At 50.1% G+C, this 17,758-nt stretch overlaps 1 protein-coding gene across 1 annotated transcript in view; it reads left to right on the top strand.

Annotated features, from left to right (window-relative positions):
* Positions 1-17,758, top strand: part of LOC144770018 (putative cation-transporting ATPase 13A4) — a 380,863-nt gene that overhangs the window by 274,265 nt on the left and 88,840 nt on the right. The window contains exon 25 of the mRNA XM_078654211.1: positions 13,047-13,231. Within this exon, the coding sequence (XP_078510337.1) occupies positions 13,047-13,231 (185 nt within the window). The remainder of the gene's footprint in view (positions 1-13,046; positions 13,232-17,758) is intronic.

A 17,758-nucleotide genomic window follows, 5' to 3' on the forward strand; every position in this document is an offset into this window, starting at 1 on the left:
GCTTGGTTTAGACTTGTTAAAACGCCTGTACGCGACATTGTACTGTTCTCCAGCAGGAGTACAGCTTACGTTGGGTAAAAGAATAATCTCTCCGATGTACTTGTCGATGGATGCGCTCCCACCAGAGCTGCGTTCACTCCCTGATACTCTTTGGGCGACTGGTCCTAATGATGTAGGTCTATTGGAAATTCCCCCCTATGTAGTAACTTTGAAAGCAAATGTCAAACTTCCACGAATTCCACAATACAGAATCTCTAGTGAAGGTGAGCGTGCTCTCCTACTGATAGTGCATGATCTGATTGAGAAAGACGTTATAGAAGAAACTAGAGGTAATGTCTGTAATAGTCCTGTACTGCCTATTTTGAAACGAACTGACCCTACAAAGCCTCCAGTATATAGGTTCGTAATTGATCTTAGAGAGGTTAATAAAATTGTGATCCCACAGTTTCCTGTGGTACCAGACATTACTGCATTGTTAACGTTGATTCCTGCTACAGCAGCATGGTTTTCAGTTGTCGACTTGAAAAATGCCTTTTTCAGCATTCCGATAGCCGAGGAAAGCAGAGATATCTTCGGTTTCTCTCTAGGAGGACGAAGTTTCAGATTTAAACGCGCTCCACAAGGTTATTGTGAAAGCCCATCCATTTACAGTCAAGCATTAAAAAGCCAGTTAGATTCCTTCGTACTTCCTCGTGGTTCTGCTTTAGTACAGTATGTCGATGATCTTCTAGTGGCTGCCGATGACAAGGAAACTTGCAAAACAGCTACGATTTCTTTATTGCATCACTTGTCAGATTTGAATCACAAGGTGTCACCTTCAAAAATGCAATACTGCTGCCAAGAAGTGACCTACCTAGGTCATCTCTTGTCAAAGGAGGGAAGGAAGTTGACCCCAGAGAGAATAAAAGCAATTACACAGATGAATGTTCCTAGCACGCAGAGAGAAGTACGTGCCTTTCTAGGTATTACCTCATATTGTAGGCAATGGATCCCAAATTTTTCTCTTCTAGCAAAACCATTGGTAGCCTTGACTGGGAAAGGTGTTCCTAGTCCGGTACCATGGTCTGCTGAATGTCAGCAGAGTTTTTCTGAGTTACGAAATGCACTGTGTTCAGCACCTGTATTGGGTACACCCGACTACAGTAAGCCATTCACGCTCTATGTCCACGAGAGAGAAGGTTGTGCATTGAGTATTTTGACGCAGAAATTTGGTGATAAACAACGCCCTTGTGCGTATTTTTCATCAACATTAGATCCAGTAGCTAGAGCGTTGCCTAGTTGCTTGAGAGCTACAGCCGCAGCTGCAGCTTCCATTCGACAATCTGCTGGTTTAGTAATGAACAACATGCTAGTAGTTATGGTTCCTCATGCTGTGGATACACTCATGAACCGAACCAAGACGCAACACCTTACCAGTGCTAGATTATCAGGTTATGAACTGACACTGTTAGCTAGTCATATTCAGATCAAAAGATGCAATGTATTGAATCCAGCAACATTGTTGCCGACTAGCCAAGAGTCGAGTGATTCCGAACCACACGACTGTTGTTTCAAAACTGAGGAAGAAACAAAAGGACGAATCGATCTAAAAGACACTCCGTTATCAGATCCAGATGGCACGTTGTATGTTGATGGGTCTTGCTTCAAATTGGAGAATGGTGATGTGACTGCTGCTTATGCAGTAACAACTTTGAGTACGATTGTGGAGACTGCAAGAGTGAGTCAGAATTCTGCCCAGGCTGCAGAATTGATCGCGCTAACAAGAGCGTGCATTTTAGCTAAGGGAAAGAGAGTGAATGTGTTCACAGATAGTCAGTACGCGTTCGGCGTGGCCCATAGTTTTGGCCGTTTGTGGAAAGAAAGAGGTTTCATTACGTCCCATGGGACTAAGATTCAACATGGTCAGCTAGTTAATGACGTGTTGGAATCTCTAACCTTGCCGACTGAAGTTGCGATTGTGAAATGCAGTGCTCATAAAGCAATCACGGATGATGTTGGTCGTGGGAATGCTTTTGCTGATGAGATTGCAAAACAGACAGCTAGAAATATGATGAGTAGAATGTATGTTGCAACGTCTGCAAGATGGATTTCTGAGTCTGGAATGTGTGAGAACACAGTGGGAAGCGTGAAGGAAATTCAGAAAGAGGCGACTGAGGAGGAAAAACTTGCATGGAGAGAGAGCACGGGTAAATTGGACTCGAGTGGGTGTTGGATTGACTTGTCGGAACAACAGCGTTGGATGTTGCCTGATGCGTATGTGCTTGCAGTAGTAACGATGGCACATGGAACAGCGCACATCAGTTAAAAAGGGATTTGTAAGATGTTGGCTCCGGTCTGGAAGAATGACGGGATTAGTAAGTGTGCAGAGAGAGTGGTGAGAAATTGTATGGTATGCTTGATGCATAATCCTGGCAAGGGAATCCCCACACCTGCAGGTCACTTCGCTCCTCCTTCCTGCCCCTTTGAGGTGATCCAACTAGACTTCATTCACATGGATCGTTGCAATAATCTGAAATACGTCCTAGTGGTAGTTTGTGCTTTCTCCAGATGGATCGAAGCATACCCACTGAAGGACAATACTGCCTTATCCACTGCCAAAATTCTTCTTAAAGAATACTTCCCCAGATACGGAATGCCACGGATTGTATGGTCAGACAACGGAAGTGAGTTCGTAGGGAAAGTTATGCAGAGTGTGTGTGCCGGCCTAGGGATTAGACAGAAATTTCATAGTGCGAATCATCCCCAGTCCGCGGGTTTAGTCGAGGGTTACAATGGCATCCTTAAACTGAAACTCGCTAAGATACAAGCATCCACGGGTTTGTCCTGGCCAGACGCATTGCCTTTGGCTTTGCTATCAACAAGAGCAACTGTACATTCTAGAGTAGGGCTTAGTCCTTACGAAATAGTTTTTGGCCGCCCTGCGAATGTTTGGGGGGTACCTAGACCGAAAGAATTTAAGCAGCTGGAATACCCAATGTTAATTGATTACCTTTTCGACTTGACTGCTAAATTGAGTCTTATTCACCAACAGGTTTTCGATGCATTGCCAAAGCCACCGGAGAGTCCAGGCCATCAGCTGAAACCGGGTGATCAGGTGGTCATCAGAAATTTTGCAAGAACAAAAAATCTTCAGCCCAGATTCATTGGCCCTTTCCAAGTCCTGCTAGCAACGAGAACTGCTATTCGTGTGGCCGGAAGGAAAAATTGGATCCATACGACACATGCTAAACGTGTGCCTCTGCCACTTCCTTACGACAACTGGGTAAAGAAAGGAATCGGTGCCTCTGAAACGGAACAAATCCCCAGGTTCATACCTTTCAGCGATGCAGAACTGATCACGGATTCACCAAATTCTGACTCTCCTCCTGAAACTGCTCTTTTGAACCCTGAACATTTGTCATCCACACCCAATGAACATTTGCCATCTGCGAACGTGAACATTGCAACGTCAGCTGAAAATACATTGTTTCCAGATCAGACAGCTCCTGCAAAACTGAGATACAACTTACGTTCTCGCAATATGGACAAATAAAGCAGGAAACTGCCTATTTTCAGATTTGAATTTGCTATACATTGCCTCCAGCCGGGAAGTTTGCTAATACTTTGTATTGTTTCTTTTTGTTTTAAAATTGCCTTGCCGTCTGGGTAGCCGTAGGGTCGTGGCTGTGTGCCTAGTTGAATCTGCGGGGGTCAGACACAAGGTCGATCTTTCTGTTAGTTCTGGGAACTCCCAGGGCTGATAGAGGCATTTTCATCTACGTACACATCATCAGTGGTCGCGAACGGTCGTAGAAGATGGAGCTTCCTGAGCTACAACGAGAAAATGTAATTTATGTTCGCAGAAATAGACTGTACAGAATACTACACAGCAAATGCTTTCTAATGCAATGTGCAGTTACATTTTTAATTGTTTTGATAACGTTGGTGGGTGGAATCGTCTTTGGTGTACATTTGATTTTTATGATTTACAGTACCTCCCCTTGATCCTACTACTTCTACGGTTTCTTCTATGCATTCTTTTCACTCATTTCCTGAACACGAACAAGCTCGACGCTCAGAATTTATTAACAATACATTTGTACAGCTCTTGCATCAACACCAACTGATAGTTAATACTACAGACTGCTGGGTGTGTGGCTTGATACCTCACACTATGGATAAAGGCATTCCCTATCTAGTCTTGCCTTTCAGCTATAATGGATCATTTCAGGCCTTTCAGACCATTTTTTCATATGCCCTTGAAACCTATCCTCCGCGTCCACCACGGTCCACTAAATACAACTCAGCCAACAAAGCTTTAGTCCAGGGAATTATTGACATGATTAAAGACGTCAATAATACTCCATCTTATCCTAGAGATGAATTACTGGTGTATTTGAGTTGGAACTCTACAGAGTATCGCCTTAGTTTGGGAGAAAGCAAGCGTAAAAGCTCCACTTCAGTTTGGGTCGTGCCTCACCGAGGTCAGGTCTGTTTGCAAGGAAATGGGAGAAATCCGAGAGCTCAGCTAGGGAGGAGTGAGTGCGTTGAGACTTACGTATTTCCGTCTAACTCCTCCCCTGCCTTTCTGACTGCTAGGGGTACCTACTTCATTTGTCAGGACAGAGCATATACATGGCTGCCTGCTGACTTTTCAGGTTCATGTTATATTGCTCGATTGTTACCCCCGATATACACTGCTTCTTCAGATTATCACAAAACCAGAGTAGCAAGAGGTGTCTTCAGCAAGGAAGATACCGCTGGTCAAGAAGCTGGAGACTTTTTCAAAGGTTTCCTTCTGTTTTGGGGGCCTATGGCCAATAGTAGAAATCTTCGTCAACTAACACGGGTAGTTGAATCTACTATTACAGAAACTGCTGGTGCCCTTAGTAACTTAACAGCTGAGCTTCAGGCGGATCGTCTCATGACGTTGCAGAACCGTATGGTTCTAGACGTAATACTTGCAGATCGAGGTGGGGTATGCAGAATGATCCAATCGAGCTGCTGTGTCTTTATTCCAAATAATGCTCCAACAGTCTATGAAGCAATCTCTAAGCTACATAAGATTTCCGACTCTATACACGTAGATAAGGGAAACTGGTCCTTCATGGAGTGGTTTTGGACTCTGGTATCAGCGTGGGGATGGAAGGTTCTGATGGTTATTGGTGTCATCCTAGTATTTCTGTTCTCGTGCTGCCTTATTATCCAATGTGGTCCCGCTCTGTGTAGTCTCTGTGCTGCAACCTGTTTCAGAAAATCACCTGCATTAGGAGAAAAGGCACGAGACAGGATGATGATACAACAACATGTCACTGACCTAATGAGCATAGAATTAGACTCTGACTCTGATATAGACTGAGTAATTGCCTATGTAAGGGCAAAAGGAGGGTCTGAGGTTCCGTGACGATTTGACTCGTGTTTTTAACATTGTCGTAAATACATAATTTTGGTATCAGTGAACCGCAAATGATCCATTTAGTATATCCTGGTGTTTTCGCTATGCTACGAGCAAGAGCACTCCTGTTACCAACACATTTGTGATTTACCCATGGCATCCATCTTAGAACACGGAAGCCATTTTGTATTCCTTGCCCTCACATAGTCAATGGACACGCAATGACTTCTTCTTATTTAAGGACACGTAGGCCTTAACCGGCGATTCACCTTGCTAGTGACACGTGCACCTTAGGCCAGCAACGCTGTGGCAGCATGACTCGGCAAGAACTGCCTCCCCAGCCTGAGGCCAGTCCTGCTATACTGGTTCTTGTGTTCGTTGGCCTGATCATGATTAGGCGGCCGAAGCTGGTAACCGTGCCCATTTACGACCCACAAACATTTCTTATCCTGTCTTTCTATCTTCTGCACCTGGCTCTGCTCCTTTCCTTCTGGGCCTTTATTAGGGGGAGGTAACGAAATTTACGATGAGGCGGCCCGGGTCTTGAATGAAGAATTGACATGGGATTATGATGGACTAGTGGGAACCCCTCATTTGTAATGTTTTGACATCAGATACTGTTGACGATCCCTGTGCAACGCCAAATATTTATTGTTTAAGACACGAATGTTTAGAACTGTGGTAACATGTAAAGAATTTGCCTGAAGCCCAATATTTAGTATATAAGGAGCAACCCTCTTTGTACAAATCGAACAGGCTCCTAGATACTGCCCATGTGTAGTTTCTGTGACTTCTGTGTCCCTGCAGTAATAAACCTTTGGTCTTTGACGCCACCATCGAGAAGCCCGTGTTTCTGTTTGTTTGTGCACCGAGACAGGTGGAACTCCGGGGTCTTCGGGTGTTATCCCTGACACCTCTGGACGGAACCAAAAAGTCCAGAACTCCACCTCATGAGCATCTTCTCCCGAGTCGGCTTCCCCCGAGAGGTCGTGAGTGATCGGGGCTCCAACTTTATCTCGAAGCATATGAAGTCCCTATGGCAACAGTGCGGGGTCGCCTATAAGTTCACCACCCCGTATCATCCCCAAGGCAATGGACTAGAAGAACGATTTAATAGAACACTGAAGGGAATGATCAAGGGCCTAGAAGAGCCACTCCGGCGCAAGTGGGATGTCCTGCTGCCCTGCCTCCTGTTCGCCTACCGAGAGGTACCCCAGAAGTCCTTGGGGTTCAGTCCTTTTGAACTCTTGTACGGACACCCGGTCCGAGGCCCCCTCAGCCTGGTCAAGGAAGGCTGGGAGACGGCAGTCCGAGACGCCCCGCCTGATGTCTACCGGTACCTCCTGACACTCCGCAACCAGACTCGGAAGTTCCGAGAACTTGCCGAGGCCAACCTAGAAGCTAGTCAGGAGGAGATAAAACGCTGGTATGACCAGAACGCCTCGTCCATCGAATTCGAGCCGGGCCAGCAGGTCTGGGTCATGTCCCCGGTCGAACCCTGCGCCCTCCAGGACAAGTGGACGGGGCTCTTCAAGGTGGTGGAGCGCAAGAGCCCCGTCACCTACCTAGTGGACATGGAGTCCCCCCGGAACTCTCTCCGGGTTCAACACGCTAACCGACTTAAACCGCACTTTGCCCGCACTGAACTAAGTCTGTTGCTAGCGACCGATGACGGAGCGGAAGACGACTCCGACCCACTGCCAGATCTCCTCAGCACCTCAGAGAAAGACGGCTCCTTCGAAGGGGTCCAGCTCTCCTCTACCCTGACCCCAGAGCAACAACAAGACTGCCGGGAGCTGCTGGAGCAGTTTGCGGATCTGTTTTCCCTCACTCCGGGGGTCACCCGGTGGTGTGTCCACGATGTGGACACCGGAGACAGCCCGCCTGTGAAACACCGAGCTTTTCGAGTACCCGACCGGGTTCGGGCCTGCATCCAATCAGAAGTGGCCAAGATGTTGGCTCTGGGGGTGGTCGAACCCTCCAACAGCCCCTGGGCCAGTCCCGTTGTCCTGGTCCCTAAAGCCGCCGCCCCCGGAGAGGCTCCGGAGCTCCGGTTTTGTGTTGACTACAGGGGACTAAATGCAGTCACCAGGACCGACGCCCATCCTATCCCCAGGGCAGATGAACTAATCGATCGCTTAGGAGCTGCCAAATTCCTCAGCACCTTCGATCTCACGGCGGGGTATTGGCAGATCGGCCTTACCCCTGGTGCACAGGAGCGATCAGCCTTCTCGACCCCAGACGGCCACTATCACTTCAAAGTGATGCCCTTCGGCATGAAGAACGCACCCGCAACCTTCCAGAGACTCGTGAACCAGGTGCTGGCCGGACTAGAGGAGTACAGCGCCGCCTACCTCGATGACATTGCTGTGTACAGCCTTCACTGGGGTGAGCACCTGACCCACCTCTGGACGGTCCTGACGGCCCTTCGGCGGGCCGGACTCACCATCAAAGCCAGTAAGTGCCAGATAGGCCAAGGGTCCGTGACCTATCTGGGACACCAAGTGGGGAGCGGCCACGTGGCTCCCCTCCAACCAAAGATAGACGCCATCCGGGACTGGGAGCCCCCGGTCACCCAGACCGCCGTCCGAGCCTTCCTGGGGCTCACCGGATATTATCGGCGTTTTATAAAAGACTACGGGAGCATTGTGGGGCCCCTTACAGAACTAACCTCCAAGAGACTACCCAAGAAGGTGCACTGGACCCCTGCGTGCCAAACGGCCTTTGAAACTCTAAAGACTGCCATGTGCACCGCCCCTGTGCTCCAGGCCCCCTACTACAGCAGAGAGTTTGTAGTCCAAACCGACGCCTCGGAGCACGGCATCGGGGCGGTCCTGTCCCAAGTCAACCCCGCAGGAATCGACCAGCCTGTGGCCTTCATCAGCCGACGCCTGCTGGCGAGAGAGCAACGCTGGAGCACCATCGAGAGGGAAGCCTTCGCCGTGGTGTGGGCCCTCAAGAAGCTCCGGCCCTACCTCTTCGGCACCCACTTCCGGGTCCAGACCGACCACCAACCCCTGCGTTGGTTAATGCAGATGCGGGGAGAAAACCCGAAGCTGCTACGCTGGTCCATCTCGCTGCAGGGAATGGATTTCACTGTGGAACATCGCCCCGGCAATGACCACGCCAATGCCGACGGCCTGTCCAGATTCTTCCGCCTTGGCGAGGAGAATCCCCAAGAGGATGGGTGACTCTCCCCTGCCTTTAGCTGGGGGGGACGCGTGTTGGACCCGGCCTTATGGCGTGGTCCTACCCCTCCCGCATGGCGGGCCCAGGACGATATCAGCCCTCCACCGGACCTCGGGCGGCCCCTTCGGCCCGATCCTGCACGCCCCAACACCACAGGGCCGGCTACCACCCCGGTCCTCCACCGCAGGCCTGCCCCCGCGTAGGCCCATCACGACCTAAGCACGAGGCCGTGCCCGACTCCATCTTGGGCCACCACGTCACAACCACGTGGCCTCGGCCCCGGCCCAGGCCCCAGCGAAGTCCCGACATCGAGGCACCAAGATCCACCCAGGTGGTCGAGTGGCCACTCGACAGATCCCGGAGGAAGAGGAGTTTCGATGGCCCTCCAGCCGTCCCCGGACGCCTGGTATCGATCGCCCTCCGGCCTCCCTGGGCGCTGGCTCCACCCCCCTGCTGGGTGTCTGGACATCTTCATCCCGGCCCCTCTGACCCCCAGGCACGAGGGTCCGGACTTCAAAGACCTCCAGACCTATATCTGGGCCAGCCCTGGATTAGGTCTTCAGTTGTATCCTGGACTGGAAGCCCTGCTGACGCTGTCACGGCCGACACCAGACGAACTCATCCGTAACCCGACGACCTTCTGAGAGCCTGCTGGCGCTGCCGCGGCCTACCTTGCTGAACCATCTGACAGCCTGCTGGCGCTGCCGCGGCCTATCCTGTCGAACCATCTGAGAGCCTGCTGGCGCTGCCGCGGCCTACCTTGCTGAACCTTCCGAGAGCCTGCTGGCGCTGCCGCGGCCTATCCTGTCGAACCATCTGAGAGCCTGATGGCGCTGCCGCGGCCTACCTTGCTGATCCTTCCGAGAGCCTGCTGGCGCTGCCGCGGCCTACCTTGCTAAACCTTCCGAGAGCCTGCTGGCGCTGCCGACCTTGCTGAAACATCTGAGAGCCTGCTGGCCCGGCCGCGGCCTACTTCGCTGAACCACCTTGCAAGCCTGCTGGCGCTGCCGCGGCTCGAACCTCTCGGAACCCCCCAGCTCGAGGATTGAGAGCTGTGCGTAGGGTATCCCTTCCTCCGCCCAGAGTAAGACTGTCCCGCTACCTTACCCCCCTTTACGAGACTTTCCAGATCCCCCGATCTGCTTGTACATACTGCCAAGAACCAGTAACCGTTATTACCTATAAAAGCTTGAGAACTTACCTTCTTGTGTGGTGTCCGTCTGTAGTGTTGTGATTACTCTGCTGTACGATCCTAGGAGAGGACCCTCATTCAGGAGGCCTCTCGGTAAACGCTCGGCTACTTCTCGACGGAGAGGTGGACCTAGGGGTGGTCAGTCAGACATCTTCTGCCTCCCCCAGGGTCGCCTTTCTAACAGCGGGGATGTCGAGGATCAGGCGTGCAGAGGTGTTCTGAATGATTCAGAAAAGGGGGTGGTGATGAACAGAGTGTCTGAATTAAGCAGACCACTCTTACCCAGTCCAAAGATCAGGGCTTGATCCATCACCGTTATTTAGCTCACTGCCCCATCCCAGCTCAGAACCTGGCTATATGCAAATTAGTCTGTCCCTGGCCCAGTGCATCATGGGAACAGGGCAGACCAAACTACCAAGCCAATTCTTCACCAGAAAGGAGACAAGCTTCCGGGGACCGGTTTCTGACATTTCAGGCGTCGTCGGCCCGGCTTGCTTGAATCCTGATGGAGCAGTGAGCAAGGGACTCATGTCTGAGCATACCCTGCCACACGTATAGTGGCCAATAACGATTCAGAAAAGGGGGTGGTGATGAACAGAGTGTCTGAATTAAGCAGACCACTCTTACCCAGTCCAAAGATCAGGGCTTGATCCATCACCGTTATTAAGCTCACTGCCCCATCCCAGCTCAGAACCTGGCTATATGCAAATTAGTCTGTCCCTGGCCCAGTGCATCATGGGAACAGGGCAGACCAAACTACCAAGCCAATTCTTCACCAGAAAGGAGACAAGCTTCCGGGGACCGGTTTCTGCCATTTCAGGCGTCGTCGGCCCGGCTTGCTTGAATCCTGATGGAGCAGTGAGCAAGGGACTCATGTCTGAGCATACCCTGCCACACCTATAGTGGCCAAAAACGATTCAGAAAAGGGGGTGGTGATGAACAGAGTGTCTGAATTAAGCAGACCACTCTTATCCAGTCCAAAGATCAGGGCTTGATCCATCACCGTTATTTAGCTCACTGCCCCATCCCAGCTCAGAACCTGGCTATATGCAAATTAGTCTGTCCCTGGCCCAGTGCATCATGGGAACAGGGCAGACCAAACTACCAAGCCAATTCTTCACCAGAAAGGAGACAAGCTTCCGGGGATCATGCACTGGGACAGGAACAGGAACAGACTAATTTGCATATAGCCAAGTTCTGAGCTGGGATGGTGCAGTGAGCTAAAAAACGGTGATGGATCAAGCCCTGATCTTTGGACTGGGTAAGAGTGGTCTGCTTAATTCAGGCACTCTGTTCATCACCACCCCCTTTTCTGAATCATTTTGTCCACCATAAGCGTGGAAGGGTATACTCAGATGTGAGTCCTTTGCTCATTGCACCATTAGGATTCAAGAAAGCCGGGCCGACGACGCCTGAAATGGCAGAAACCGGTCCCCGGAAGCTTGTTTCCTTCCCAGTACAAGAATTGGCTTGGTAGTTTGATTTGCCCTGTTCCCATCATGCACTGGGACAGGAACAGACTAATTTGCATATAGCCAAGTTCTGAGCTGGGATGGTGCAGTGAGCTAAAAAACGGTGATGGATCAAGCCCTGATCTTTGGACTGGGTAAGAGTGGTCTGCTTAATTCAGGCACTCTGTTCATCACCACCCCCTTTTCTGAATCATTTTGTCCACCATAAGCGTGGAAGGGTATACTCAGATGTGAGTCCCTTGCTCATTGCACCATTAGGATTCAAGCAAGCCGGGCCGACGATGCCTGAAATGGCAGAAACTGGTCCCCGGAAGCTTGTTTCCTTCCCAGTAGAGGAATTGGCTTGGTAGTTTGGTTTGCCCTGTTCCCATCATGCACTGGGACAGGAACAGACTAATTTGCATATAGCCAAGTTCTGAGCTGGGATGGGGCAGTGAGCGAAAAAACGGTGATGGATCAAGCCCTGATCTTTGGACTGGGTAAGAGTGGTCTGCTTAATTCAGGCACTCTGTTCATCACCACCCCCTTTTCTAAATCATTTTGTCCACCATAAGCGTGGAAGGGTATACTCAGATGTGAGTCCCTTGCTCATTGCACCATTAGGATTCAAGCAAGCCGGGCCGACGACGCCTGAAATGGCAGAAACCGGTCCCCGGAAGCTTATTTCCTTCCCAGTACAAGAATTGGCTTGGTAGTTTGGTTTGCCCTGTTCCCATCATGCACTGGGACAGGAACAGACTAATTTGCATATAGCCAAGTTCTGAGCTGGGATGGTGCAGTGAGCTAAAAAACGGTGATGGATCAAGCCCTGATCTTTGGACTGGGTAAGAGTGGTCTGCTTAATTCAGGCACTCTGTTCATCACCACCCCCTTTTCTGAATCGAGGTGTTCTGAAGGCGTTTCAGGAGTTTGGCCGAGGCTCCTGCGTAGAGGGAGTTTCTGTAGTCCAATCTGGTGCTGATGAGGGCCTGGGTGACTGTTCTTCTCGTTTGAGGGGGGGAGTCACTTGTAGATCTTGTGGAGCATGTGGAGGGTGTTGAAGCAGTAGGATGAGACTGCGTTGACCTGCTTTGTCATGGAGAGAGTAGAGTCGAGGATGAACCCTAGGTTGCATGCGTGGTCGGTGGGTGTAGGAGCTGTTCCCAGTGCGGTCGGCCACCAGGAGGCATCCAAGGCCGAGGGGGTGGAGCCGAGGATGAGGACTTCCATCTTGTCTGAGTTTAGCTTCAGTCGGCTGTTCTTCATCCACTCGGCGATGGCCTTCATTCCTCTGTGGAGGTTGGTTTTGGCGGTGTGGGGGCCCTTGGTGAAGGAGAGGATCAACTGGGTGTCATCGGCATAGGAGATGATGTTGAGGTTGTGCCGACGGGCGACGTGTGTGAGTGGTGCCATGTAGATGTTAAACATCGTTGGGCTGAGGGATGAGCCTTGGGGGACACCGCAGATGATCTTGGTGGTTTCGGACCAGAAAGGGGGGAGGCGGACGCTCTGTGTTGTGCCGGAGAGGAAGGAGGTGGTCCAGTCCAGGGCCTTCTCTTGGATCCCAGCGTCGTGGAGGTGTATGCATATTGTGCAGTGGCAGACCGTGTCATCACAGTCATCTGGAGCATGTATTCATCCCAACAAAGAATGTGGATGGGACACTAAAGAAACAGGTTTTAGATACAAATTAAAAGTTGAAAGGTTTACGTTGTTTTGAAAGTTATTCATTCTTCCAACACTCCCAATGTTGAGGAACTTTGTGAAAGAATGCGCCCTGCTTTGCCACATATTTATTCAAGTATTTTCTTGGATTCAAAAATACTTCTTTATTTTGCAGCTCTTGCAGTTCATCCAACCAGAGCCTGTTGTCAAATGAAATTCACAATAGCAGTCTGAGGGAAGAGATTACTTCTGAAACCTATGAGTCCACCTCCTTGTGGTTTGCCACTTCCTTGTGCTTTATCTCAACAAGCTTTGTTGTGTCGAAGGGGAAGCCTTTCCGGAAGCCTATGTACACCAACTGTGAGTACATTTTATGTTTCTAACTCTTCCTTTGCTTCCGGGTCAGCGCCTCGCATGAGCATTTCATCTCTTAGTTGAATCCTTGTTACTTCTCCCCACTCAAAGCAAGAAGAGTATTCCCCTCCTCCTGACTGCTTGCTGGTCAATGGCTGCCTACGAAGGCTGACCACAGGGGCCTCGCTGCTTTGCCGCTGATCTAACTTATGCAGCACCAACCGGCAGGATCCACTGTGCATCCACCCATTCATCCACCCGGCTTCACGATGCAGCAATATCCTCCACTGGGCCCACATGCTATGCTCTTGTGTTTATAACTGGGGTTCTGGTTTCACAACCCAGAACATCAAGACATGATGATACTTTTAAAGGTAATTCCAACCTCCCTGACCCATCACAACCCTCCATGTCTTCTCAGGCACAGCAACCTATCCAGGACTCACCAGAGCCTCCTCCATGGACCTCAGCCAAGGGCCCAGCAACATAAAGAGAAGCAGGGCCCCTCCCTGGACCTCAGCCTAGGGTTCAGCAGCAGATAGGGAAGCAGGGCCCCTCCCTGGACCTCAGCCTCGGGTTCAGCAGCAGATACAGTAGCAGGGCCCCTCCCTGGCCCTCAGCCTAGGGTTCAGCAGCAGATGGGGAAGCAGGGCCCCTCCCTGGACCTCAGCCTAGGGTTCAGCAGCAGATGGGGAAGCAGGGCCCCTCCCTGGACCTCAGCCGAGGGTTCAGCAGCAGATGGGGAAGCAGGGCCCCTCCCTGGACCTCAGCCTAGGGCCCAGCAGCAGATAGGGAAGCAGGGCCCCTCCCTGGACCTCAGCCTAGGGTTCAGCGGCAGATGGAGAAGCAGGGCCCCTCCCTGGACCTCAGCCTAGGGTTCAGCAGCAGATACAGAAGCAGGGCCCCTCCCTGGACCTCAGCCTAGGGTTCAGCAGCAGACAGAGAAGCAGGGCCCCTCCCTGGACCTCAGCCAAGGGCCCAGCAACATAAAGAGAAGCAGGGCCCCTCCCTGGACCTCAGCCTAGGGTCCAGCAGCAGATAGGGAAGCAGGGCCCCTCCCTGGACCTCAGCCTAGGGCCCAGCAACACACAGAGAAGCAGGGCCCCTCCCTGGACCTCAGCCTAGGGCCCAGCAACATAAAGGGAAGCAGTGCCCCTCCCTGGACCTCAGCCTTGGGCCCAGCAACACACAGAGAAGCAGGGCCCCTCCCTGGACCTCAGCCTAGGGTTCAGCAGTAGATGGGGAAGCAGGGCCCCTCCCTGGACCTAAGCCTAGGGCCCAGCAGCAGATAGGGAAGCAGGGCCCCTCCCTGGACCTCAGCCTAGGGTCCAGCAGCAGATAGGGAAGCAGGGCCCCTCCCTGGACCTCAGCCTAGGGTTCAGCAGCAGATAGGGAAGCAGGGTCCCTCCCTGGACCTCAGCCTAGGGTTCAGCAGCAGATAGGGAAGCAGGGCTCCTCCCTGGAGCTCAGCCTAGGGTTCAACAGCAGATAGGGAAGCAGGGCCCCTCCCTGGACCTCAGCCGAGGGTTCAGCAGCAGATAGGGAAGTGTGGTAAATAAATAAATAATACCTCTCTTTTTGACTAGACATATATCATAACAGATAGCTCAATAAATAAGAGTCAAGATTCGAGGTAGTAGGAGTTTTTGCAGGTTTAATACAGCATAAGGACAGGAACAGGACAACCTGCATAGGAATAGGATGACAGGGCCCAGCAGCGCTGCTGGTGTCAGGATCGGGACAAGGGGAACGGATGACTTTTTTAATAACAGTGCATGAGCATATATACATAACGCAAACACATAGCATTACAGTGCAATAGGCGTAGCAGTGGGTGGAGCAGAAGGTGTGACGCGTAGCAGTCGCGAAAGATAAGGGTAAAAGTAGGTGTAACAGGGCGTATACATAGACATGTGATGCAAACGTAACAGAATATGTCATGAATGGGGCGGAAACCATGGAGGGGGCTACCTGAGGAGCCGGGACCTCTAACCTGATGGTGCGCGCAAACTGGCAATGACGTGTTACTAGGAGAAGCTGGGGGCTATGAACTCTGTGCTAGGAGCAGAGACTGAAATCTGGAGAGTCAGGGCGACATGTACCTAAACAGTATCTAGTATCTGATGTTTAGAGAACATGTTGATATAAACTAGAAGTTAGGAGGGGAAAGGCTAACTTGATTCTAAGACTGGACCATGCATTATTCTACATGTAGTGCGTGATGAAGAATATTAAATGACCATTAAATGCAGTATTTCTCTAACGTGGAGACGTGAAGGCTAGACAATGACGGAAACTATTGATGCGATTCAGTAGTTTAGGAATGCAGAGAAGGAGGACTGAACTGATAACTGGAACTATAACATTTTCTTGGCAGACTCAGAGGCTGAGCCAGGCTGGACCGGGCACTGCGAGGCAGGAAGTAAGTGAAGGGTCGAGGATACAGGTGGGGGCTGTATCGCTCCTCAGCGAGGTTTCTGGAGACAGGAGCTGAATCTGGTGTCCAGGCCCTTTTTGAGGCCTAGAAACGGGAACTTTATAATAGAATAACGTGCACACTGAGAAACGTGGCAACGTAGCTTTACATAGGCCTGATATTCGTAGTATTCACGAGGACTGGAAACTGGCATACTAGAGGTGGACACAACTGTAATTGCGTCATTAATCGAACATGGGGAGTACATATGCATATTTAATCATGCACACATAACATATGATGGAGGAGGCGTAGGGACACAGAACATGGCAAAATTTACTTTTCCACATTCCCTCCTTGTCACTACGTTTCCATCAGGAAACATCAATTTTCATGATACCGTCTATCATTTCATACAGTATCATTTGCTCGTCTCGAATTTTCTTGGAACGGGATTTAGAACGGGGCTTGGGACTAGGAATACAAGAGGTAGCACAAATGCCGCAAATCGCAGGGCCACATTGTATACAGAGGCAGCAGCTGAATATGATCGCTACTGCAATACCTAGGAAGGACAATATTTTCCATCCCCATGCGGAAATTATATTCCAGAACCAACCGGACCATGTCCAGGTGCCTGGGTCTTGGTGTATCATATGGGCAATTTTATGGAGTCTGGTTATAGCTGAATAAACAGACGGCGCGTTATTTGGAATGAAAATGCAGCAACTGGATCCGATGACTCTACAGGCCCCGCCCCTATCGGCCAGTATGACGTCAAGGACGAGACGATTCTGTAAAACGACAAATCTCATAGCAGATTGCTCTTCGGTTAAGTTACCTAGAGCAGAGGCAGTCTCATTTATTACAGCCTCAAGGGTTCTGGTTAACCTACGGATTAGCTTACTATTCTGGATAGGTCCTATAAAGAAAAAGAAACCTCTGTTGAAATCTGTATACTGTTCTAGAGCAGTTTCAGTATAATCGACAATTGGGGACTCCCTTCTATGTCTAATGTGTACTAGATGTGTGTTTCTATGATAATCAGGTGGGGCTAGAAAAACAGGTGGCAGTAGGAAGGCAATGTAACAGGTTCCCTCCCAATCGAGGGGCAGACGAACATATGCAGTTTGACCACAAATAAAATAGGAATGACGTGAAGCTTTAAAAATAGATTTCCCACTGTCACTATACTTGACAATAGTAGTACAATCACTGTGTCCTACATGTACAGAACCATTATTTCGGACACATAATTCGCCTTTGACTGGTAGTACTGAAATAGCAGGTAAGTCTGGAGTAGTATCAGACTGAACATTCAGGACCATGAAATTCGACGAATAATTACCTAAATTATACACTTCATTTTCTAGATCTAAACCTGTTCTGTGGGGAAGACCTTGCTTGTCTGGGAAACATGTACTGTTAAGAAAAGACATATCTGTTGAGGATGACGTTAACGTGGACCATGCTCCACACGAACCATTATGTGAGAAAGGATAAGGAAAAAGTGGCAGAACTCCCTTCGGTGTCTGGAAAGGGGGGAGTCGACCACACACCCAACAATTAGTGGTATTGCTGGACTGGTGTGAATAATGTAACATACGGATGAATGAGTTATTTCGCATAGCGAGGCGGTAAGAGAGTTCATGAGGAGGCAGATCACTAAACGTGTGCTCTACTGTAGCATTAGCAGACTTATTTACATGAAGAACTGGGAAATACAAGAAAAATGCATAACTGGTACAGGAAATCATAATGCTGAGAAACAATATGAAACATAGAAAAACGATACATCGGATTGAGTTTTGACTAACTCTCTCACTATGGGGGTCTATTTTATACATGTCAGAAACAGTCTAACCGTTTCACCTAGGGGAGGACTTAGACAATCAAACTGACTGACTTATTTTACTAGACCGGAGTTTTAACTTGTACACCTGTTGCGGAGTTTTCTCTAACAGGGGAGGGGTTGTAGCAATGTCTTTTGCGGGACAGTCCTTGAGAATAATATTTTGGCAATCCTTCAAATCCTGGGAAATGTTCTTTAAGACGGGTTTCAGTCCATTAAAAAGTTTAATATGAGAAAGGTGCACCCAGCCTTGGAGTTCTGGACT

The sequence above is a fragment of the Lissotriton helveticus genome, chromosome 7 (assembly GCF_964261635.1).
Source record: "Lissotriton helveticus chromosome 7, aLisHel1.1, whole genome shotgun sequence".
In the NCBI taxonomy this organism is placed as follows: domain Eukaryota; kingdom Metazoa; phylum Chordata; class Amphibia; order Caudata; family Salamandridae; genus Lissotriton; species Lissotriton helveticus.